We start from the raw sequence: 23,807 nt of genomic DNA, 5'->3' as shown, positions 1-23,807 counted from the left end.
TGGCCTCATATCACATGCAGCCGTAAACATCTTCCTCATGAGGTTTAAGGTAATATTGGCATGGAGAAAAACACTAGTCTTCTCAGAAACAGGAGGAGGAAGATGTCAGATTTGACTCTTTTTATTTCTTTTTTTTTTGACCCAACTGCCTTGAAACTTCCAAGTGTTTAGAGTTTGATTGTTTTAGCTCCCAGGGTTGTAGAATACAAGGATGAAAAAGGACAGACTTCAGTTTTGTTGTGGAGGAAATGGAGTTTTCGTTTGTAATGTTCTTATAATGCAATTTCTCTCTCTCTCTCACTCACTCACACACACACACACACACACACACACACACACACACACACACACACACACACACACACAGCCGGAGAACTTGCTGTTGGCCAGTAAGATGAAGGGGGCAGCAGTGAAGCTGGCGGACTTTGGGCTGGCCATTGAGGTTCAGGGGGACCAGCAGGCCTGGTTCGGTAAGGACACTCTGCACTCTCCACACCTGCCCTAGTGCCCCCGTGTGGCCAGGGCGCACAACAGGCAGTACCCTCTTTCTCCAAAACATGTTGATATATTTTGTTTTAATTGCGAAACATCTAGATTTTTCATTCTCCTGGATTCACCTGAAGTTCTCACTTTTCCTCCAGTACTTCACCTGTTTGATCTTCTCCTAACCCATCTTCATCTCTCTCATCTTCTCCTAACCCATCTTCATCTAACCCAGCCTTCACCATGTGCATCCCTTCTTCCTGAGATGTACCAGTGGTTTTGGGTGCAGGGGCAAGGTTGAATGGGCAAAGATCTCCTTGGGGCATGGTTGAGTATGGCTTATGCAGTATGAGTGTTGGGTGTAGGTTGATGGGACAGACCTGGTGTGAGTGGGGTAGGTGTTTGAAGCTGGGAGGGGTTGGGCTCTTGAGGGTAGGGGCCAGGCATAAATCAAATATGTAGAGTGGAGGCTTTTGACTAAGTGTGGAGTGCTTATTGACCTGTGAAAGCCACAAGGACTGCTCACTTAAACCAAGGTCACTCATTTACCATACCGGCCTTTCAACCATATCTGCTCTGTGCAACAGTTACCTCTGAAATCAGCCTCTATTTTGTAGGCTTGCTTTGCTGGGGAAAGATGTGCTGTGTGTTCCTTGCGTATACAATGTGTTCTAGTTCCGGGAAAGTTCAAGTTGCTTGGTCCTCGGGGTCTGGGCGGGCCGCCTTCCTTGGCGTAGTTTCCCTCATCTCCTTCTTGTAATTGCAGGTTTTGCAGGCACTCCTGGCTACCTCTCCCAGAGGTCCTTAGGAAGGACCCCTACGGAAAGCCCGTGGACATTTGGGCCTGCGGTGCGTCCTGTGGTTTCTTCTTGGCGTCCTTTGACCTATATTAAAGGCCCGGCGTGCCAGGTGTAAGTCAGCCAGTGTCTCTCTGTGCAGGGGTGATCCTGTACATCCTCCTGGTTGGCTACCCCCCCTTCTGGGATGAGGACCAGCACAAACTCTATCAGCAGATCAAGGCCGGAGCCTACGATGTGAGTAGTGGGGCGAAGCATGGGCCTCTCCTCCTCCTCACCTCCCCTCTCCTCCTCTCCCCTTTCCTGTTTCGGTTTCATCTAAAAGTTTTGTTTGTGCTTATGAAAATGTTTCCATACATTGTTTCAATTTCATTTTTGTCAGATCAGTTCAGAGTAAATTAAAGGATTTGATGCAGTGTTGCTGTCAGGCAGTTATTCTAGTCAAATTGGCAAGCAATCTGACCGCTGTATCAATAAAGTGAATGAATTTTGTATGAGGCATATATTTTAGTTACAGCCTGTTTGATGTCTGGTGCATATTTTCACCCATGTGCATTATAAGATGGATATCACAGCCCTGCGGCTAAACGTGCTCTTGGAAGACCTGCTGCTTTTAGCTCGGTGTCCATCCATGGAGCTTTGCTGCCTAAGAGCAGAGGCTTACAGATAAATCAATCTCGAAACAGGATCGCGCTAAAATGGATGTTGATAACAACAAGCTTTTGACCTTATTAATCAATACAGATAGATCCAACAGCCCATTGCACGCCAGGAATAAACGTGATGGCGGTCGGTCTTCTGTGTTTGTCGTGCATGTCAAAGTACACGCCTGTGTCGTACCGCAAAGCATCATTTCGGCTGCCAGGGCTGACAAAGGTTCTGAGGATGGGAGGATAACCAGACCGGGGAGAGAAATGAGAGACTGTGATGTGGCTGAGGACGTCGTTGACAAAAAAATGCCATGACGTCAGTTATATGAAAGTGGTTTTGGATATCGGATTAAGGTGGTCTTCAAAATATGTTATCAGTGTGAATAAAGAAACACAAGAAACCTGCTGCCCTGCCAACGGAATTGGTGATAGTTATAACGTTTAGATTTATTTACATTTTTTTAATTAAAGTTAAAAGCAGGCTAACTTGAACTTCATGTACTTGTTTTGATAAGGCAGATTAATCATGTTTGCATAGATAAATGTTTATATTATTCTATTTTTGTGAACAAACTATATTATTAATGTATTCTAAATAACCTTCTGGTTTCCTTAGCCAGCATAACCAAATTATAACCATAACCAAATAGGCTAAATATCATAATAACTATTGATCAAAATAACAAATGATCAAAATGGAAAAATAAATATAGTAGTTATCATATTTTTGCCATATCGCTCAGCCCTAGTTACATTTACAGTTATAGATGTATCGAAATGAGCCTGAACACGTTCGTGTTGCTCGGGTTACATTGCTGCGTGGCTCTCTAAAGTAATGAGTGTGTCATGCAAGCCCTTTGATGAAGGGTCCCGCTGATACACATGGCTTGCAGTAATCAAACACCTGGCATGTTTCCTCTGTGGGGCTGGTGAATCATTCTCACACTGCGATTGTTTACAGACATGTTGGTACAGATGCACAGTGTGCTGTGGGGCCAAGGCTAGCATCGCCCCCCAGGGCCCAGAGCCCAGGTCCCGCTCTCACACCCTCGTTAATGTTTACTGAGCCGGGTCGCTTTGGACCCGCTAATGGAAGGCCATGCTGCACGGCTCCAGGATGTGCTGTGTACTGCTGGAATTGTAGCGCAGAACTGCTCTCGTACATCTGTAGTTCTCAAAAGAAATGGTGACTGGTTAGCTGTGTGTGTGTGTGTGTGCGTGTTCTCTGGTCTGCCTCTCCTGACCTGGTCTTACCCACTTGTCTCAGTTCCCCTCCCCAGAGTGGGACACTGTTACCCCTGAGGCCAAGAACCTCATCAACCAGATGTTGACCATCAACCCAGCGAAGAGGATCACGGCGGACCAGGCCCTCAAGCACCCGTGGGTCTGCGTAAGTGCTTCCCCTCTCTTCAGCACCCGGCTTGGGACCGAGCAGAAACCCCCCCATCGGTTTGTCCTGAGGAACTGAGACTAGTCACTCTTACGGTCTCTTCTGATTGATAATTCTGCCCTTTTACATCTCCGATATGGACCTCTCGAGGACCCGTTGGCTGTAGTGTATTTATACCCACTCCCCTTGCCTACACGCCACATTCCTTGGAGTTCTGAATTTGACCCGAGGAGCAGAGTTGTATAATCCAGGTTCAGAAAGTAAAAGTCCTCACCAGGATTTTGCTCAAGCTTGCTAGATATTCTAATTGGTGCAATCCAGGTAAAATGAGTGGAACCAACACAATCCAGGAAGCATGAGCAAAATCCTGGTGAGGACTTTTACTTTCTGAACCTGGATTATACACCTCTGCCGAGGAGTCATTTAATAGCCCACAGAACCCACTCTGACCGACCTGATGCCATCGGCAGTGGTGTTTGTGACCATCAGTTATTTTATATAGTCTAAGCACGTTTTCTTTAAATCTTTAGATATAGCTATGTTTGGTTTTAGAGAGTAACTCCATGGAGAGGTTTGCTATCCTAGTGCTCAGAGAGCAGTGGGTGCCTCTGAATGCAGGAGAAATGACTGATACAGAAGCTAATCCAGGAATCCCAGCAGATCAGGGGATTGTGAAATAATTCTGTATCCACCACCAGAAGCACTGAGCCGCGTTGGCTGGCAGCCTTCTAGTTAACTGGCATCCCGTTTATGATCCCACATGCTGCTGCGAGACCTACAAAATGGAGCCATTAAAAAGTTATTTGATGCCATGCTGACTGCTTCTGTGGTGGTTGGGTCCCTGTTTGTGAGGGCCCTGATCTGAGCTTTCCTGCTCCTGTCCCCCATACAGCAACGCTCCACTGTGGCTTCTATGATGCATCGCCAAGAGACCGTCGAATGTCTGCGCAAATTCAATGCGAGGAGAAAACTGAAGGTAAGGTCTCTGGATTCTTTATGCATTTATTGACAAAGTATTTTTTCCCAATCATGATTTTTGTTAGATGTTGGTGTTAATTTTATTCCATATGCTAATTTTGATGTTTGTTTTTTAAACACAGGGGGCCATTCTAACCACCATGCTGGTGTCTAGAAACTTCTCCGGTGAGTAATAGAATTGCTGCCAAATCCAGCCTTTTCCACTCAGTCTTTACGATTGACCAGAACTGCTTGATATCATCTTTAAAGCAGCACTAGAAGGTGTTCTGACGCTCACTTGGCGCTGTTCTGTAGAACTCTCATTGGCTACAGCTGCTCACCCTGTAGCCTACCATGAGCTGTTTCTCTTGTGTGAGCACACTCACCTGGTATGTTGGGAGAGCGGACCTATCATGAGTGCAGGGAGGCGTGGCCTCTTAGATTAGCCCCTCCCAACGGACTGCTTCTTTGTCTAATAGTGGGCCGGCAGCACACCAGCCCGGCCGCCCCCACCACCAGCACGGCTGCGCTGGCCCAGGAAGGTACGTGTGAAGAGGGTGCTGTTCACCTCCAAGCCTCTTGCCCCCTCGCTCTGCCCGCATGTATTGCCCACAGGAGACTGGCCTACCCTCGCATATACACCGATCCACACTGCACTTGCTCCCACTCACATATACACACACACACACTTACTCATTGGCTGAAGTGCAGGGGCAAGTTTAATTCCAGGTCAGCAAATTCAGGACATAATGTAACAAAAAAATTATAAAAATCAAAACTGAGATATAGAAATCATGTGTTGAAGTGAACATTTAAACTTGGATATCAAAACTCCATTTATCCATTTGATTTCCTGAATTGGCTGAGATGGAATTTGGTCGTCCACCGGCGTGACTCCAGCCTGTCCCGTATGGTGCGTCCTCTCTGCTTAATGGAGCTGGACCAGGGGTGGGCTTAAGAAGGCCTGCCACACGCCACGGCAGCATCTTTAAACAAGTTAGGCTATGTGAACTTGTAAAAAGATGTTGCATTGTTGCGAACGGGTTGTAGCTGTGACAGGTGAGTTCCTGGAATGCATCGAGGATTCCTATTGGCTTTAAAGGAATCGGCCTGCATTCTTGGCCTTTGGAGTTGGAGGTGGCCATGGGTGATAAACAGGTGAAGGGAGTTGAAATGTTGAGCAGGGGCACCGTAAGGCCACACCCCACCGTAAGGCCACACCCCACCATAAGGCCACACCCCACCATGGCGACAGATTTGGTCTGTGTAAGCATGCTACAGTGCAAGGTTGGTGTGTCTTATGTTGACACCTTCCACACACCCCCTCCAGTCCTGTTTGAGCCGGTCCACCACAGCACACATGGTTCGGGGAGCTGCATGCCACCTTGCAACAGCAGTGCTATGGCGCTTGTCCAGCTTGGACGGAGAAGGACGGAAATGGATATGAGAGGACATGAATGCTCCTTTGCATCTGCTCATGTGATGGCATGCTCTTTCATTTGGAAGGGATTGTATTTGTAAGTGTTCGCAGCACCTGCCCAAGTCACTTGCCTGTATATCAGCAGAGGGAGGGAGTGGAGGCCCTGATGGACCAGTCAAATCCTGTATCTGTTTCCAAGTGGCACGTCTGCTGCTTCTGTGGCCATAGAGCTAATGCTCTGCCTGAGGGTGCTACGTGGAAGCCTGCATAGGCGTTGTGTGATTAATATTCTGTAGATGGTGCAGATATTGGGTTTGAAAATAACCTAGTGATTCTTTTTTGTTGTTTGTTTATTTTTGGCCATTTCTTTGCAGTGTGAGGTCAGTGTTCTCACAACAATCATATACTTCAGCATTTTCTTTAACTATTCATTCTGATTTCTAACTTTAAGCCCCATTTTTACCCTTATGTTCTAAAGGAAAAAAAAACCTGCCTGCCATCTGGCTCCAGGTCAGAGGGTCCAGGAAAGCTGTCTGGTCCTTTTGCCTATACCTTAACTCATAACTTCCTCTAGGTCTAGCTTTGAGCTCTCAGAGCTGCTCAAGTCCTGCACGATAGTCGGGGGTCTGGAGGTCGTTCTAGACGTCTACCCACTGGAGGCAGTGAAGGTTGCATTAGCCAGTTCTGCATGTCGAGGCTTTAGCTGCCTCGCTGCATGGACCAAGCATGAGAAAAGTGGTTTTGCCTAAGAACTTGTATTCGGTGTTTTTCCCTCCACCCCCAAAATTAAAGTTTCTGATTGCTTCTAATCTTAAACCTTTTTTTCTTGCCTTCCTCACAACCTTTTGCCCGTTGGAAGGTAAGGGACTTGTAGGATGATAAAAACGTGGAAAGTCAAATGTGTTTTGTGAGGTCACTTTTTGTTCGTGGTTGACTCGTTTGTGTCGGACACATTTCCGTGTTGGCCGTTTGTGTGCTTCTGTCTTTCAGAGTGTGAACTCTGTGATGTCTGTATGTATGTGTGCGTCTTGTCTGTGAGAATATTCACTCAGTATTATCTGTATGCATGGAGGCAAATGCCGAAAAAAAAACAATCCCCACAAAGTCTAGGTGGATTAAAAGAATCCATTTATTTTGCTGTAACTCTGGATGGATTTGGGATCAGTTCTGGTGGTGCACATTGGGGTGCAAAGAGTTGCCCAGCTAAAGGGACAGGGACATGTTAAGTGACACTGGCCTCTTCAGAGAGCCGTGCTGGAGTGCTTGTAGCAGAACCACCAACTGTATACCAGAGACCACCATCATTATAGCATAGACCACCATTTTACCAGAGACCACCATCATTATAGCATAGACCACCATTATACCAGACACCACCATCATTATAGCATAGACCACCATTATACCAGACACCACCATCATTATAGCATAGACCACCATTATACCAGACACCACCATCATTATAGCATAGACCACCATTTTACCAGAGACCACCATCATTATAGCATAGACCACCATTTTACCAGAGACCACCATCATTATAGCATAGACCACCATTATACCAGACACCACCATCATTATAGCATAGACCACCATTATACCAGACACCACCATCATTATAGCATAGACCACCATTATACCAGAGACCACCATTATACCAGAGACCACCATCATTATTGCATAGACCACCATTATACCAGACACCACCATCATTATAGCATAGACCACCATTATACCAGAGACCACCATCATTATAGCATAGACCACCATTTTACCAGAGACCACCATCATTATAGCATAGACCACCATTATACCAGACACCACCATCATTATAGCATAGACCACCATTATACCAGAGACCACCATTATACCAGAGACCACCATCATTATAGCATAGACCACGATTATACCAGACACCACCATCATTATAGCATAGACCACCATTATACCAGACACCACCATCATTATAGCATAGACCACCATTATACCAGAGACCACCATTATACCAGAGACCACCATCATTATAGCATAGACCACCATTATACCAGACACCACCATCATTATAGCATAGAACACCATTTTACCAGAGACCACCATCATTATAGCATAGACCACCATTTTACCAGAGACCACCATCATTATAGCATAGACCACCATTATACCAGACACCACCATCATTATAGCATAGACCACCATTATACCAGAGACCACCATCATTATAGCATAGACCACCATTATACCAGACACCACCATCATTATAGCATAGACCGCCATTATACCATAAACCACCATCATTATAGCATAGACCACCATATACCAGAGACATTTACATTTACGGCATTTAGCAGACACTCTTATCCAGAGCGACTTACAAAGTGCTTTGCATCAGAGACCACCATCATTATTGCATAGACCACCATTACACCAGAGATCTCCTTTATAATACCAAAGACCACCATTTTAGCAGAGTCACAACCATTGTACTAGAGCCAGAGAAGTCTTGTGCTAGCCACTGCCATAATGACTGCTGGCCCGAGCCATTGTCTTCAGTTACTATGAAGGGCTGCAGAAGGTTACTCACAGGCCACAGGTTAGGCACAGGACCAACATCCTCGGCTGGCCAGCTCCCATCTGGGCATTTGCTGAGAAGTTGTGATTGCTGGGCTTTTACACTTGGACTCTGCACTTATTGGGGGACCATATAGGACCCCAGAAACTTGTATTGTACAAGTTGTACTTGTACACAAAACAATTTGTATTGTACAAATTGTAGAAACAATTATTCCATGTTATTTTATGACTTGGTTTGGCTGACACAAGTTGCTCCGGTATCAGTGCAGCTTTGCCTGTGATTGTACTGCCTCAGCTCTGATAATATTGCCACACTGCCTGCATGTTATTCTGTGTGGTCTACTCTGAGGGTCTATCACACGTTATGCTTTGTGATCTATGAGGGTCTTTCACACATGTTATTCTGTGTGGTCTACTGTGAGGGTCTATCACACATGTTATTCTGTGTGGTCTATGAGGGTCTATCACACATGTTATGCTGTGTGGTCTATGAGGGTCTATCACACATGTTATGCTGTGTGGTCTATGAGGGTCTATCACACAAGTTATGCTGTGTGGTCTATGAGGGTCTATCACACATGTTATGCTGTGTGGTCTATGAGGGTCTATCACACGTTATGCTGTGTGGTCTATGAGGGTCTATCACACATGTTATTCTGTGTGGTCTACTGTGAGGGTCTTTCACACATGTTATTCTGTGTGGTCTACTGTGAGGGTCTTTCACACGTTATTCTGTGTGGTCTACTGTGAGGGTCTATCACACATGTTATGCTGTGTGGTCTATGAGGGTCTTTCACACATGTTATTCTGTGTGGTCTACTGTGAGGGTCTATCACACATGTTATGCTGTGTGGTCTATGAGGGTCTTTCACACGTTATTCTGTGTGGTCTACTGTGAGGGTCTATCACACATGTTATGCTGTGTGGTCTATGAGGGTCTTTCACACATGTTATTCTGTGTGGTCTACTGTGAGGGTCTATCACACATGTTATTCTGAGTGGTCTACTGTGAGGGTCTATCACACATGTTATTCTGAGTGCTTGGTACAGTTTACCACAGTCACATGTAATTTTCAAGCTTCATTTTCCCCGGTCTACATACCTACATACTGTTGCACTGCTCAGATACTTTATACATGCATATGCTACACTGTATATGTACAGTGTTTATTGTATGGTGCTACACATACCAGTATGGTTCTAGTATCAAATTGCATGCCATTTGCATTGCAGTCTTGTGTAAGTGATGTGTAGTGTTTGTGTACAATGTTCTCATCGTGCACTGTTGTGTTTACGGGTGGTGCGTTGCCGTTTAAACACAGGCGCTGTCTTGCTGCAGGGCCCGGGAGGATCTCTGTTTCATTGTGTGCTTTGTATGGATGGGATCACTGCTTCTTTGTGCAGTATTTGACCTTAATATTAACGGATAATGTTTTATCTGCTTTTTTTGTTTGTTTGTTTTTCAGCATGCAAAAGTTTACTGAACAAAAAATCTGATGGTGTGAAGGTAAGCTGTTTCTCTCTCTTACTCTCACATTCTCTTCCTGTCTCTCTATCTTACTCTCACACTGTCCCTCATACTCTCCCTGTGTCACTCTTACCCCCCTTGTCTCTCCCTCTGCCCCTGACACTCTCCCTGTCTCTCTCTTACTCCCCCTGTCTGTCCCTCTGTCCCTCTCTCTCTCACTCCCCTGGTCTCTCCCTGTCTCTCTGTATATTCCTCACACTCTCCCTGTCTCTCTCACACTCCCCTGTCTCTCCCTCTGCCCCTCACACTCTCCCTGTCTCACTCTCCTGTCTCTCTGTATATCCCTCACACTCTCCCTGTCTCTCTCACACTCCCCTGTCTCTCCCTCTGCCCCTCACACTCTCCCTGTCTCACTCTCCTGTCTCTGTATACCCCTCACACTATTCCTGTCTCTCTCTCACTCCTGTCTCTCCCTCTGCCCCACACACTCTCCCTGTCTCACTTTCTCTTTTACTGTCTCTCTTGTTCACATACCTACAATTCCACAGAACTGCAATATCAGCGTGACTATATTATTTTTTCTGTTATTAATAAATTGCACATGATTCTTTCCTGGTTTTATGTTCAAGAAAAATTTCCTGCCAATTCTTTCCCATTTGTCTTAATTCTTGGCATAATTATACAGACTGTGTTTAATCCCATGACCTCAGACCACTTCATCTCCCCCAGTGCTCTGTGGTGATCTGGAAGTGTCTACCATTAAAATGCCACAATAAGGAATCAGACCTGATCCTGGATCTATAGCCTTTGCGTTCATTAAAATGTGGTTCGGTAGAGAGATGGTTATTTTTAGATTATTCTTGTATTGTTTCGTTAAATAAAAAAAAAAAAAACAATTCAGTCTCATGTTCCAAGCTGGGTCAGAGTCTGTTAACATAATTAGGCCTACGCCACCCTGTGCTGGTCTCAGTGCATGCAGTGAACAGTCAGCATTCGACCAGATTTAAACACCACCAGCCCTTCAACACGCACCGGAGCAACCGGCTCCATCCACGTGGACGACCTAATCCAAACCTGACCGAATGTCTCCCCTGATTACTCGCATTGCCCCTTCACCTCATTCATGGCTGTGGAGGTTTGGCTGGTGTCCTCTCCTGCTTCCTCTGTGAGACACACTAACCATGGCCTCTGTTTTATACCTCTCTTGATTGGCTTCGTTTCTCCTGTGCTGCCTTGTTTATACCTCCTGTGTTTCACACTGTTCAGAAAAGGAAGTCGAGCTCCAGTGTTTATTTGATGGTGAGATCTGTTCTATGTCTCTCCCTGTTTCCTCTCACTAGTTGTTTCTTTCTTTTTTTCTTTCTTAGTTGAGCTGGTAGTGTTGATTTTTCTGTCTCGTTGGACTCTTGTCAGTTTAGTCCATCATCACCACAGCCATACTCATCCATTTGTGTATTAAAACACACACACGCATGTACCTGCACACACACAGTCACACTCCCCATCAAGGTCCACAACGTTGAATTTGTTCATTGATTCCCGTCCATACCATGAAGCTTGAGATGAACCGAAGACTAATGCAGCTGGTGGGGGCGGAGCCTGACACAAACGTGTCCAAACAGTGAAGCGCTGTTGCTTAGCGCCACTGAGGTCTTGATGCAGGGTGCTGACCTGCGCATAATCCGCGCAGTAAGCTTCGCTTTAGTTACTTGGTGAACCTTTCAATGTTTGAAATGCTTTGATCAGCAGTACAGTGTAGCATGTGGCAGCCTGCTCCCCCCACAACCTTACACCTCTAGCTACGCCTCTCCCTGCCCCGGCTTAAACCCCCCCACAATAATTTAAAGCAGACGTGCATTATTTTCCCAAAGGCAGTTTAGTTGAAGTGCCTAGCAGTAATGTTGAAGTCACAGTAATGTTTCATGACTGCTGAAAATATCAAGGAAGAACAGGAGATATCGGAGCAGTCGCCACATGGCTACAGCATTATAGTCTAGGGCCATCATGTCCGACAGCATGAGTGTGTTCCTCTTTCTTTAGCAGCTAGACCTCAGTGTAGTCTGACCATGTCTGCCTCCGCGTTTCACAGCCTTATGTCTAAAGATGCACACTACTGAGATGCACACTACTGAGGTGAGAGGCACACGTGAGAGCCCGTGCAGACATGAGCCTGTGTTGTCTCCTTTGCCATATTCTGGAAATCGTCTCCTATAAAATTTCTAATTTGTCAGTACATTTGTCCAAAGCTGTGCGAGCCCAGTAAGCCTGAAGGTCCCTCTGCTCCCAGCATTTACAGGCAGATGTGCTGGACCAACACACACCGAGCCTGCCCACGTTCACCGTGTTTCTGTCCCCGTGCGGCAGAGCTTTGGACAGGCTTGGGCTCACAGTGCCCAACCCCTTTGTTCTTTTCATGTACAAACATTCTCATTTATGTACATGGAACTTCAGGTCATTAAACCTTGAACAAATCTCATCATGTTTGGTGTCCTGTCTTTGGGTAATTGCTGCTAAAAGGGCCCAGTGGCAGCGAGTGGGGTGAGGGGACTATCACAAGCCCCTCCCCTGGCTCGGTTAAGCTCGTTATTTCATATCCCTTACATCAGTGTATGAAAGCTTATATGTGCCCTTAAGACAGTTTTCTTTAAGACAGTTGTTCTCTTGTCTGAACAGCCCACTAGGCAGGCGTCCCAATGCATGTGCAGCCATCCCTCACAATAAACTCCACCCATTCCCCCTGCTTCTGCTGCACCAGGGAAGTCTTGAGCCTACACACACACACACACACACACACTTTGCACTCACACATGCATACGCAGAAACATACGCTCATGCATATGCATGCACACGCACACATAAACGTGCGCACGCATATAAAACACACACACACACACACACACACACACACACACACACACACACACACACACACACACACACACACACACACACACTAACTTGGCTGCCATATTTCCAACCATCACATTGACTGGGTACAGCTTGGTTAGTTTGCGGCTCTATATTGTTTTACGTGAGTGTTTTATCAGGGCCTGGGAAGACTGGATAGTGGACAGCTTCATCCATTCATATTCTGCAGTCAGGGGTCTCTGAACTTCAAAATGTGATTGTAGACTAAGGGGGAAATCAACCAATTAAATGCTGTTTCATCAACTGTTTTAAATTAAATAAAAATGAAATGGGAATCTGGAGAGCTTGTCAGAAACGTAGTGAACTGTTCCAGTAATAAATTGAACTTTAATATTTTGAGAGTAATGTCCTGGCAACCCAGGAGGAAAGGTAAAGGTCAGCTGTTCTGTCATTGCTTCCACAGTGAGGAACAAAATGTAGCTTCCGCTCATGGTGCAACATTAGCATGAAACAACACAAACTGGACAGTGAATGCAATACATAGGGTAGTTGCGGGACTGGGGTAGTTGCAGGACTGGGGTAGGGCAGAACTCAACTTGTTCAGCTTTTTTCTTTGCTGTATTGGCCTAAACAATAGGACAGGATGATGGACTAGCTGGTAATCACTGGGTAATGGGGGGAAGGGCTTGAATTGTTATTTTCTGTCTATTCTCCAGTGCTTGTTGATGGTTGGTAATATTCACAGCCTAAGAATTGTCGGAGGATCAGACAGACTGTACAGATTAAAGTGAGTGAAGTTTAATCTCATATGTGAACTGACTGAGTGCAGTGGGTAGTGCAATAGATGCAGACGTCCACACACTCCAGTTCAGCAGTTCAGTCTGAAAGTGGAAGTGCCTGTTAGGCAGGTCACTTCAGGAGACTTTACTGCCTGCAGGAAGAAACTACTGGTGAGTGTAGATGGGTTGGGCCACATACTCATGCCTCTGAGCAGAATGGAGCATTGTAAATGGTCTGTTTAAGAGGACAGCAAGATCCTTCCTGATATTGCAGGCCTTCTTCTTACACTGCATGATGTAAATGTCCTTGATGGCACGAGAACCTGACCCCATAAAGTGCACTGGGAACTCTTCACCACCCTCTGCAGATCTTCCCTGTCTCAGGTAGAGCTGTTTCCGTTCTGTTCACTCTCTACACGTCAGCAAATCTTGCTACACTCGAAAGTTCTTGAATGTAAAGAAGCTTCCCACTCTTCTGTAAGACTTTTCAAGGATTTCAGGTTGTAGTTGCTGTCTTGTAGCAACTCGGAGGTGCAACTGTTTGCAATGTTCTAGAACAGACTGGGTGGCATCGTCACAAAGACATATTCACTCCACTTTAGCTGACATTCTGGTCATAAAAAAGGTGGACATTTCTACAATTAAAAACCTAAATATTGAAATAAAATGTTATGTGGCTGAAATGGATATTGTTTAAAAATAGATGGAGGGTGATGGAGAATAATTTGAAGGTCATTTGAGGGGGGGGCCATTGCTCCTCAGTTTCTGCACAATTATTCACTGATTCACAAATTAATTGAGCAAATTTTTTATTTTTCTTTGCCTGCTTAAAATTTGCTAAACATATTTCCTTATTGTGGGCATGTAAGTAATGAAAGCTGTCAGGAAAAAAACCCACTTATTAATTCATGTAATTTGACCTACTGGGTATAAAAAGTAATTTGTTTATTGTATTTAAAATGGAGGACGTGACTGCCTTTTTGTTCCTTTTTAAGTCTTGAGCATGTAGCAGTGCTTGATGAGCATATTAGGAGGCAACATCATAATGAATATATGTAAATATTTTCTCTAGACAGGTGCCGTATATATACTTAGGATAATACCATTCTGTCATGTAGTCATTTTCCTCTTAACCCTGACTTTATAAGCTAATTGATTTATTTACCAGAACCATTAACAGGTGTTTTTCAGGGAAATATATTGAAGATATTTGTGATACAGATGGTACAATAGTACAAATCTATTTTCATAGAGAAAAAATTGCTTATTATATTTATGGTCATTTGAATAGTTTCAAATGATCACTTTGCAAATGATTTGGCGAGAACTAGTTTTAGTTTCAGCTAATCTGGTGAGAACTTGCAGCAGTTTAGCCAATCTGGTGAAAGATATCAGCAGATTACCCAGTCTGGTGAGAGCTATTGGCAGTTTAGCCAATCTGGTGAAAGCTAGCAGCAGTTTAGCCAATCTACCTAGCATCTTTAGCAGTATGGGCAAAGGCACGTCATTTCTGGATGGTGTAGGGGCCATCCAAGAAGACGAAACTCATACTGGCTTCAGACTTAAACTAACAGAGACTACATTCTTAGCTACCAGTTGAATGGTCAGCACATATACTTAAAAAGCAATCGTTCTGGGGGTGTTTGTATTGAGACCCTAGGGTCAACCTCTGCCAGTCTGTAACTGTTAAGTGCATGGCTGTGTGATGTTGTTTATATCCGATGGCTCCCTGCTACTTTTCAAATTGATGTCTGCGTTTTTTCAGTTATTTTCCAGATTTTTCTGAGCGTTTGCTACCATACATGCGCAAGAGTGTGCAGGTGTGTGCATATATGCGTCCAGGCCTCCGGACTTGCACGTGTGCACACAAACCAGAGAATTGTGTGTGAGAGCGGTTTATTTGGTTGGGGATATTAATGTGCATATTGTGTCACAAGCGTGATTGCATGTCCTTTCAATTGCTCTTCATTACTTGCTTTCGCCACTCATTACTTCTAAACCTCATGACTGAACTGTGAAATAAGAGTTCTATTTGAGTGTCTGAGGAGAACAACGTTAAACTTTCACTGCATGCACCAGAAGACTGGCAGGGCTATATAGCACTGGTGTGTCTTGCTTTCTATTGTTGACCGTAGCAATTCATTCTAAACTTGTAAGCAGATGAAAATTCTGTTCAGTGATTTTTGTCTCTGCAGGTACCACCTTACCTCCCTATGTTAGCGTTATCTTCCCATACTTGATCATAAATCTCCTCTCATGTCTGTTGTATAAGCCATCATCACCACCACACTAAACAGTACGGCAGCCAGATATAAGGAAGTCCTCGGGCTTCCATATACTAAAGTATCACACTCAACACTGCTTGGTCTATCGTGAGTGCTACGGCAGTCTGCACAAAACACTAACACCATTTCAAAGAGGGCGTCTAGTCACAGGTGCACGATTTATAAGTCCATTGCTGAATTTCAGTCAACAGCATAAACCTCGAAACATTTCCGCACGCACGCGTCGAGCACGGTTGTGTGTCCAGAGGAGCGAAAGCCTTCTTGGGTTTAAAAGATCGTTTTCCGTTGTGCAGTAGTGGGAGACACTGGGGACCGTATAGAGGTGCAGCGTGACTTGTGGGCTGTCCTGCTGGCGGGGTTAACCGGTCACATCCATGTGCACACTCCTGTGCCCTCGAGAAAAGGGGGCGTTGGTTTGGTTTGGGAATCTGTTTCAACGGAAGTCATTTAGCATTGTGTTTTTGTTTTTGTTTTTGTTTGCCCCAGCCACAGACTAACAACAATGTACACAGTGTAGTAGGCAGCAGCACCAAAGACAGCAGCATGTCATCCACAGCACCGATGGTACTTCATCTCTTTATTTCCTTCATCGTTGCTTTCCTCATGTGGTTTGTTTTGGCAGTCCACACATTCCTCTTTAGTGGTTTTCCCATCAGTCCGTCTCACCTGTGTGGTTTCGACCTCCGACCTCCGCCTCTCCCACCTTCACTTTGGAGGTGTGTGATGTCGCTAACAGTTTTGATGACTGAAAGACTAAAACTGCAGCTCTGTATGTGTGGTTCTGTGTGTGTGTGTGTGTGTGGGGGGGGGGGGGGGGGGGGGGGGTTTCTGTGTGTGTGGTTCTTCCCTGATTCCCATTTTACCCTCCCGCTTCCTCTTTGAGATAATCAAAATCAAAGGGAATGCAAAAATAAAATGGCCCAAATAAAATAGATCATGAGCTTGTAAGGTACACCTCACATTAGATTTTTGCAACCAACTATAAAACATGAAGGATGCGTGCTGTAGCCGAGCTCATCACTCAAGTAGCTTCCTGTCCCGTGAGTGTCTGGGTAAAACTGGATCTAGTTTACATAGGGAAGGGGAAGACCACATTTGTTCTGAAGATGCAGTCTCTAAACATTACATCAGTGATGCATTGCTCAATGGTTGGCGGATGTATCCACAAATGTCCAGATTGAAGTGCTTTCCTGGAACAGAAGGGAACTTCTGATTTCTTCTTAATTGGCTCCCGATCAAGGTTGCAGTGCTATTAAGAATAACGAAGATCAATAAAGAGTCATCACCAACTCAAGGCCCCACACGCCAACCTCACCCCAGCACTGTACATAACGAGCATCATGTCATGTAGAAATGGAGTGGGGCTTGAACAGAGAGTCTGTGGCTGAGAGCCTGAGAGTCTGTGGCTGAGAGCATTGGCAGGGTGTTCTGTCCCAGTGCCCCTGGTACTGTGGTTTGGGGGGTGCAAGCAGGGACAGGAGGGACAGCCCAGTAGTTGCTATGCTGAGTCTCTTTCCCTGCCTGGATCCTTGTCTCTCAGTCACATCCCAGCTCTCCACAGTGCCCGTCTGCGCACTGCAGTAGGTTGCAGATGGTATGTCTGCACCCATAGATCTGCTGAGAAGAGCCTTGTCCTGGATGTGTGTCCTGTCCCATCAGCTGTGCAGTCTTGACAAACAGCAGAATAGGAGACAGAATTTCGAGACATTTAGAGCAAGTGACTCATTGTGTGTAGGGACTGCATCTTCAATTGGCATAACATGTTTGTTTGTGTGTGTGTGTGTGTGTGTGTGTGTGTGTGTGTGTGTGTGTTTGAAGAATGTGTTCAGTGTTTGACATTCGTTAAATGGATCTTAGTGAGTTGCGTCAGCTTCCAGAGTGCTTCGTGCCAGTCTGTCATCTTTCGCGCTGGGGGGGGGGGGGGGGGGGTGTTTGTGTTACTCTGTCCTTGTTCTTGGCCCTCATAGTTTGCTTCTCTACTGACCCTGGTCTCCTCCAGCCCCAAGTGTGCGCCCCATCCTGTTCATCATAGTTTGCTTCTCTACTGACCCTGGTCTCCTCCAGCCCCAAGTGTGCGCCCCATCCTGTTCATCATAGTTTGCTTCTCTACTGACCCTGGTCTCCACCAGCCCCAAGTGTGCGCCCCATCCTGTTCATCATAGTTTGCTTCTCTACTGACCCTGGTCTCCACCAGCCCCAAGTGTGCGCCCCATCCTGTTCATCATAGTTTGCTTCTCTACTGACCCTGGTCTCCTCCAGCCCCAAGTGTGCGCCCCATCCTGTTCATCATAGTTTGCTTCTCTACTGACCCTGGTCTCCTCCAGCCCCAAGTGTGCGCCCCATCCTGTTCATCATAGTTTGCTTCTCTACTGACCCTGGTCTCCACCAGCCCCAAGTGTGCGCCCCATCCTGTTCATCATAGTTTGCTTCTCTACTGACCCTGGTCTCCACCAGCCCCAAGTGTGCGCCCCATCCTGTTCATGTAACTCTTGCGTAGTTCTCTCCACATCACTGTGGGTTGCATCACCTGCTCTCCGTGCTTGGCATTACTGACATCGGTGCGGTTTCAGGCTTATAAGAGCGGAGTTTGGGGCTGTGTCTAACCCCCCTGCCCCCCTGCCCCCCCCCCTCCCTCTGCATGGTAAACTGTCTCCTGCTTCTCCCAGGAACCCCAGACCACCGTAGTGCACAACCCAGCCGACGGCGTCAAGGTAAGCCGCTACAGCCGTCAGTCCTGCTGTGCGCTGCCATCCCGCCGGGCTAACGCCGCTAATCCCGCGCCAGCCTGCAGACGCCACCTCCCCTGGGCTGAGCTCACGCTGAATCACAAAGCAGCCAGTTCCAAGGAGAAGCCGAATTCGGAAGTTTTGTTTTAAATGCCTGAGAGTTAAACGAGTACGTTTGGGTCGTTGTTTAGCTTGGTTGGTATTCACGGGGCCCAGCCCTGGTGTTCACATTGGCATACTCGCAGGGGTGTGCCGTCCCTGTGCCATGACCGGCCTGAAACGAATCCCACCCGATTTACCCCCAAAGAGGTGGGCTAAGTGCCCCGGCGTCACCGTGGACTACCTGTGTTGTGGCTGCTGGCTTAAAAGAGCTTGCTTTCTCCCTAAACATGGCTGGTTTGTGCAGGGCTTGGTGTGTTCCACTGAGGACTCCGCTATATGTCTGTGACTAGATGTGTGTCTCCGTGGGTGTGTCTTTGTGGGTGTGTATCTGTGGGTGTGGCTACTTGCGGGATGTGTGGGTCGAGCTTGTTTAAAACCACAAGAAAATCCCGTGAAGAGTCTGCACTTTTTGACATTTTTGTTCTTCTGCCTCTATTTCTCACTCCCTCTCCCCTCCCTCTCTCTCTCTCCCTCTCTCTCTCTCTCTCTCTCTCTCTCTTTCTCTCTCTCTCTCTCTCTCTCTCTCTCTCTCTCTCTCTCTCTCTCTCTCTCTCTCTCTCTCTCTCTCTCTCTCTCTCTCTCTCTCTGTTACCCATTCCTTTGTTTTGTTTCCTCCCCCTGCTTGTCTCTTCTCGTTGTAGGGGTCTGTGGAGAGCTGTAACACTACAGAAGAGGAGGAGCTGAAAGGTAGGAAAGGTACATGATCGCCCCTTTACGTATTCTGCATGTCTTTCTCTCTGCACGTCTTTCTCTCTGCATGTCTTTCTCTCCTCTCTGGGCAGCTAGACAGCCAGACAGGGAGGCAGACAGCCAGGAATTTTAGACTGGGACGCATGCTGTGTCGTAATGCATGAAATCATGAATAGTATGGGTTTGGGTGTGGGTTTCTTTTTTATATTAGTTTGGGTTTGGGTTCTTTTCCAAAAGTTCTGCCTGTCAGACAGTGGGAGAGGGTGAAGGTAGACATACCACAGTAAAATGGCAGACTGGCGCTCTAGACTTTGGGCGTGTGTGTATGAGCTTGTGTGTGGGAGACACTTCTGAGCACCTGGTAGAGGTGCAGTGACCCGATCCCCACAGCACCTGTAGAGCAGCTATGGAGCCAGAGGAAGAGTAGGTTAGGGGTGACTGATGGGTAAAGCAGAGTGACCCCTGACCCCTCCCCCCTCCAGTGCCTGCAGTGTGACAGACTTTTATTTGTGCATTTTTTTTACTATTATCATTACAATTGCAGGCTCAGTAATACATGTACAGTTGCTGGATACCCCAACCACAACAACTTCACATTCAGCATCAAACTGTAATGAAAGATACTGATTAACTTGTTTGTACACTATCACTAATGTATTTGGCAACAGCAAATTCTTTTGGACAGGCTTCGTGTGCGGGACTGCAGGGACACAGTAGGTAAGGGTGGTGTTCGTGTGCGGGACTGCAGGAACACAGTAGGTCAGGGCGGTGTTCGTTTGCGGGACTGCAGGAACACAGTAGGTAAGGGCGGTGTTCGTGTGCGGGACTGCAGGAACACAGTAGGTAAGGGCGGTGTTAGTGTGCGGGACTGCAGGGACACAGTAGGTAAGGGCGGTGTTAGTGTGCGGGACTGCAGGGACACAGTAGGTAAGGGCGGTGTTCGTGTGCGGGACTGCAGGAACACAGTAGGTCAGGGCGGTGTTCGTGTGCGGGACTGCAGGGACACAGTAGGTAAGGGCGGTGTTCGTGTGCGGGACTGCAGGGACACAGTAGGTCAGGGCGGTGTTAGTGTGCGGGACTGCAGGGACACAGTAGGTCAGGGCGGTGTTCGTGTGCGGGACTGCAGGAACACCGTAGGTCAGGGCGGTGTTCGTGTGCGGGACTGCAGGGACACAGTAGGTCAGGGCGGTGTTTGTGTGCGGGACTGCAGGAACACAGTAGGTAAGGGCGGTGTTAGTGTGCGGGACTGCAGGAACACAGTAGGTAAGGGCGGTGTTCGTGTGCGGGACTGCAGGGACACAGTAGGTCAGGGCGGTGTTCGTGTGCGGGACTGCAGGAACACAGTAGGTAAGGGCGGTGTTAGTGTGCGGGACTGCAGGAACACAGTAGGTAAGGGCGGTGTTCGTGTGCGGGACTGCAGGGACACAGTAGGTCAGGGCGGTGTTCGTGTGCTGGTGCCTTTAAGAGGCACACTCTGTAGAGGAGTGAGACTGGACCCTGACAGAGCTGTCTTTCAGCTCTTATTACACACTCCCACATCTCCTCTCTGTCCCCCCCCCCCCCCCCCCACTCGTTCCCTCTCTCACAAGGACTTGTGGTGAGGAAATGTGCTCACTGAGGTACCGAGTCAAAATTCCACAGCCTGCTTGACAGTAACTGTTCTAGGGTTCCATTTTTATGCCTCTCCCTGCAGGATAGTCTTAGTGGAATCCATACCCAGCATGCACGCTGTTCTCTCCACACACCTGTCTACACGTAGCATCACGTAGAGGCTTCAGTAACTCTCGTACGTGTTCATCTGTCTGGCCTTGGAGTCGCGTCCTCACCCCATTTTAAGAAGCTCACATGTGTAATGGGTCCGTCACCTTCTTTGCTGCCAATATGGTTGACGCTGCACAGAAAACAGCTTTGTTGCAACATCTACAACTTTTTTTTACAACATTCTTTGACATTGCATAATGAGTAGTGTGGATGCAAGCGTAGGGATATTTAATGTTATTAAATGTAATTGTAACAGTCTTGCATGGGTGAGTTGAGTGGATTCTGAAGAAGGCAAGCTCCAGCAGATGGAGATCAAACCGTAGCAGTTCAGAGTGAGGCTCATGAGCAGGTGTCCTGGAACGTGGGACTGCCTCATCCTCCAAGCTCACCGTGTTTTCGTGTTTTCTTTCTGATAGTTCCCTAAAGAGCTTTCACTGCCCACGCAAGAACAGAGAAACCAAGGTTATCTGGGTTGTTGGTGAACTTCACGCACATCATGTCCTCTTTTGTTGTTGTTTTTATCCACCCCCCCCCCCCCCCCCACACACACACACACACACCCCCCTTGCCCTGATTGGCTGTTAGCTGGTGAGGTTAGCACTGACAGCGCAGTGATCTGCTCAGAGGTCAGCCTGTGCAGTGCAGAGTCAGTGCCTCTGGCTGAGGCTTCTCCCCCCCCACCGCGTACCTGCCAGTAAGTCCCCCCTCCCGAAAGACCTTTTGTCTGACCCTTGACCTTAGAATTTCTCGCTGTCCCTTTCTCGTCAGGGGCCGGGCCACTCTCTAGAGTATTTTACCCTCATCACGCTTCTGTCAGTGCTGTTGGTCTTTTAACAAATGAATAGACCCTTTTATTTCGTTAAAGAGGTAAGGCTCTTGATGACTATTCCTTGTCTCCCTAGACCCCTTTAGGGAACCAAACCCCTCCCCGTTAGCAAGGCTGCATCTGTGGTGGCGTCTCCCGTAGGACGTCCCACCCAGTCACGCAGTGAGGGTCCTCGCTTCAGTTCACCTGGCTCTTAACGCTCCGCTCCCAACACACCTAATGTGTCCATCTGTCTTTTCTGCTGGCACTAACGCTGCTGACAAGGACAAGCCCTTCATTTATGTCATGTGACACCTATCACTCCGCTAGCTAAGCCCAGGCTTGTGAAGGGGCGGGGCTTGTGAAGGGCCTGCTCTGCTGCGTGTCGCGAGGCGGACTCCTCATAGCTGCTAAAAAGCATCGATCCAGACGCCTCTTTTATGAGACATTTCTCACTGCACTAATCACTGACCTTTTGCATTTAGCTTTGATGGTGTCTGTAGTGATGTTGGAGACATGAGATGTAGTGGAGCACATGGACGCGTTCCCATTGGTTGGATCTACACCCGCATCCGCCCACAAGCGCACGGCAACCTGGCCTCTCTGCTCATTTCAGGGACGTAGTTCTAAAGCTGTGTGATCAGTAGTGAGCAGTGACTGGAGCCCGGTGTTCTAGCCTCTGTATTCCAGCAGTGGATTTCAAATGACTATAAGGTTAGAACGTAGAATTTCCACTTTAAACTGATGGTATAGGCCTCTGTAGTGGCAGGTCTGTACAGAGACCCATCTCTTTATGGCTATAGACCTGGTCAGCTGACTGCTCAATCCTGCTGCTTGTTATTGCCTCGTTAGATTGTTATGTGCATGGGGTGGATCGTTTATTAAAAGGGATTTGATTCTTATACGGTCCACCCAATATAGATCAACATCATATTGTTTCATTTGAAAACGTTTACGAGGTGCTGGAGTACAGAGCGAGGACACGCTCACGCTGTCCAATCACCAGACTGCCCTGTTAATAGATCTAGTGGATCATAAATATGACTTTGCTGTTAATGTGTAAAGGAGCCTTAGCCCAGGCCTCCACCTGTCTGAGCTGTGCACTGCTTCTGCTGCATATTAATGTATAGTCCACAGCTTGAAGAAGCAGTGCTCTACTGCCATCTGCTGCCTGCTTTGTGTACTGCTCTCACAGGTCCTGCCTCAACTCTTGAATATCTTTTCTGCGCCACTGCAGTGTCATGTCACAATTACTCATTCAGCTTTCCATGTTATTTTTCCGTACACCTCTCCTGGTGTGTTTTCATCCCGTGGTGTGTTTTGCTGAGTGCTCTGAGTGCTGCTTTGGTTTTAGGTCTTTCCCTTTCCATCAGACCACAGAGCTTCACAGACTGTGTGAAGGTGGATTGGTTCTCGTGTCCCTGCTTTGGTTTGCTGTGGCTGGAGTGGATTGCCCCACCTCCCCCCTTCTTTTCTTTGCTGACATGTCGTTGTCTTGCAGCCGTGGTGCAGCTTGAGGCCAGGCGTGGTGCGTGGAGCAGTAGACGTCATAGCTCCTGCCCTGAGCTGGAGCTCGCTATGCCTGCGCCAGCCTCCGTAGCAGCAGGGGGCAGCAGCTCCCATAAGTGTAAGTGCTAGAGTGTAGTGTAGAGGTAGTGAGGCACATGGGAGCTTTCAGAAAGGTGAAACATTAGAGTATTGAGCGATGTTTTATTTTTTTTTTATGTACGACCATGCTGCTAACACTAACCACAGCAAGAATGACCTGCATGACGAGCCATAATGTTATTTCTGCTTTGCCTCCTCTGTAAACCTTTTTCACAGTAGAAAAGATTAATATGCAGCCTGCGCATGTCATGCGTTTCACCTCATTCCATTAACATCCCCATTCCCAAAACATTCTCATTTTGTGAACACCACTGCAGTGCCGTAAACACCAGTGCAATACCTCAAACACCAGTGCAATACCTCAAACACCAGTGCCGTAAAAACCAG

General features: G+C 47.0%; 1 protein-coding gene across 1 annotated transcript in view; it reads left to right on the top strand.

The window, feature by feature from the left end:
- Nucleotides 1–262: 262 nt before the first annotated feature.
- camk2g2 (calcium/calmodulin-dependent protein kinase (CaM kinase) II gamma 2) overlaps nucleotides 263–23,807 on the top strand; it is a 28,467-nt gene continuing 4,922 nt past the window's right edge. Inside the window, 11 exon segments of the mRNA XM_076975038.1 lie at nucleotides 263–470; nucleotides 1,250–1,273; nucleotides 1,276–1,332; nucleotides 1,423–1,517; nucleotides 3,198–3,320; nucleotides 4,213–4,296; nucleotides 4,421–4,463; nucleotides 9,735–9,775; nucleotides 16,155–16,232; nucleotides 18,335–18,379; nucleotides 19,198–19,243. Of these exon segments, the coding sequence (XP_076831153.1) occupies nucleotides 278–470; nucleotides 1,250–1,273; nucleotides 1,276–1,332; nucleotides 1,423–1,517; nucleotides 3,198–3,320; nucleotides 4,213–4,296; nucleotides 4,421–4,463; nucleotides 9,735–9,775; nucleotides 16,155–16,232; nucleotides 18,335–18,379; nucleotides 19,198–19,243 (829 nt within the window). The 5' untranslated portion in view covers nucleotides 263–277.

The sequence above is a fragment of the Brachyhypopomus gauderio genome, chromosome 15, assembly GCF_052324685.1.
Source record: "Brachyhypopomus gauderio isolate BG-103 chromosome 15, BGAUD_0.2, whole genome shotgun sequence".
In the NCBI taxonomy this organism is placed as follows: Eukaryota; Metazoa; Chordata; class Actinopteri; order Gymnotiformes; family Hypopomidae; genus Brachyhypopomus; species Brachyhypopomus gauderio.
The sequence above is the reverse complement of the archived record's forward strand: the minus strand, read 5'-3'. Positions and strand labels throughout refer to the sequence as shown.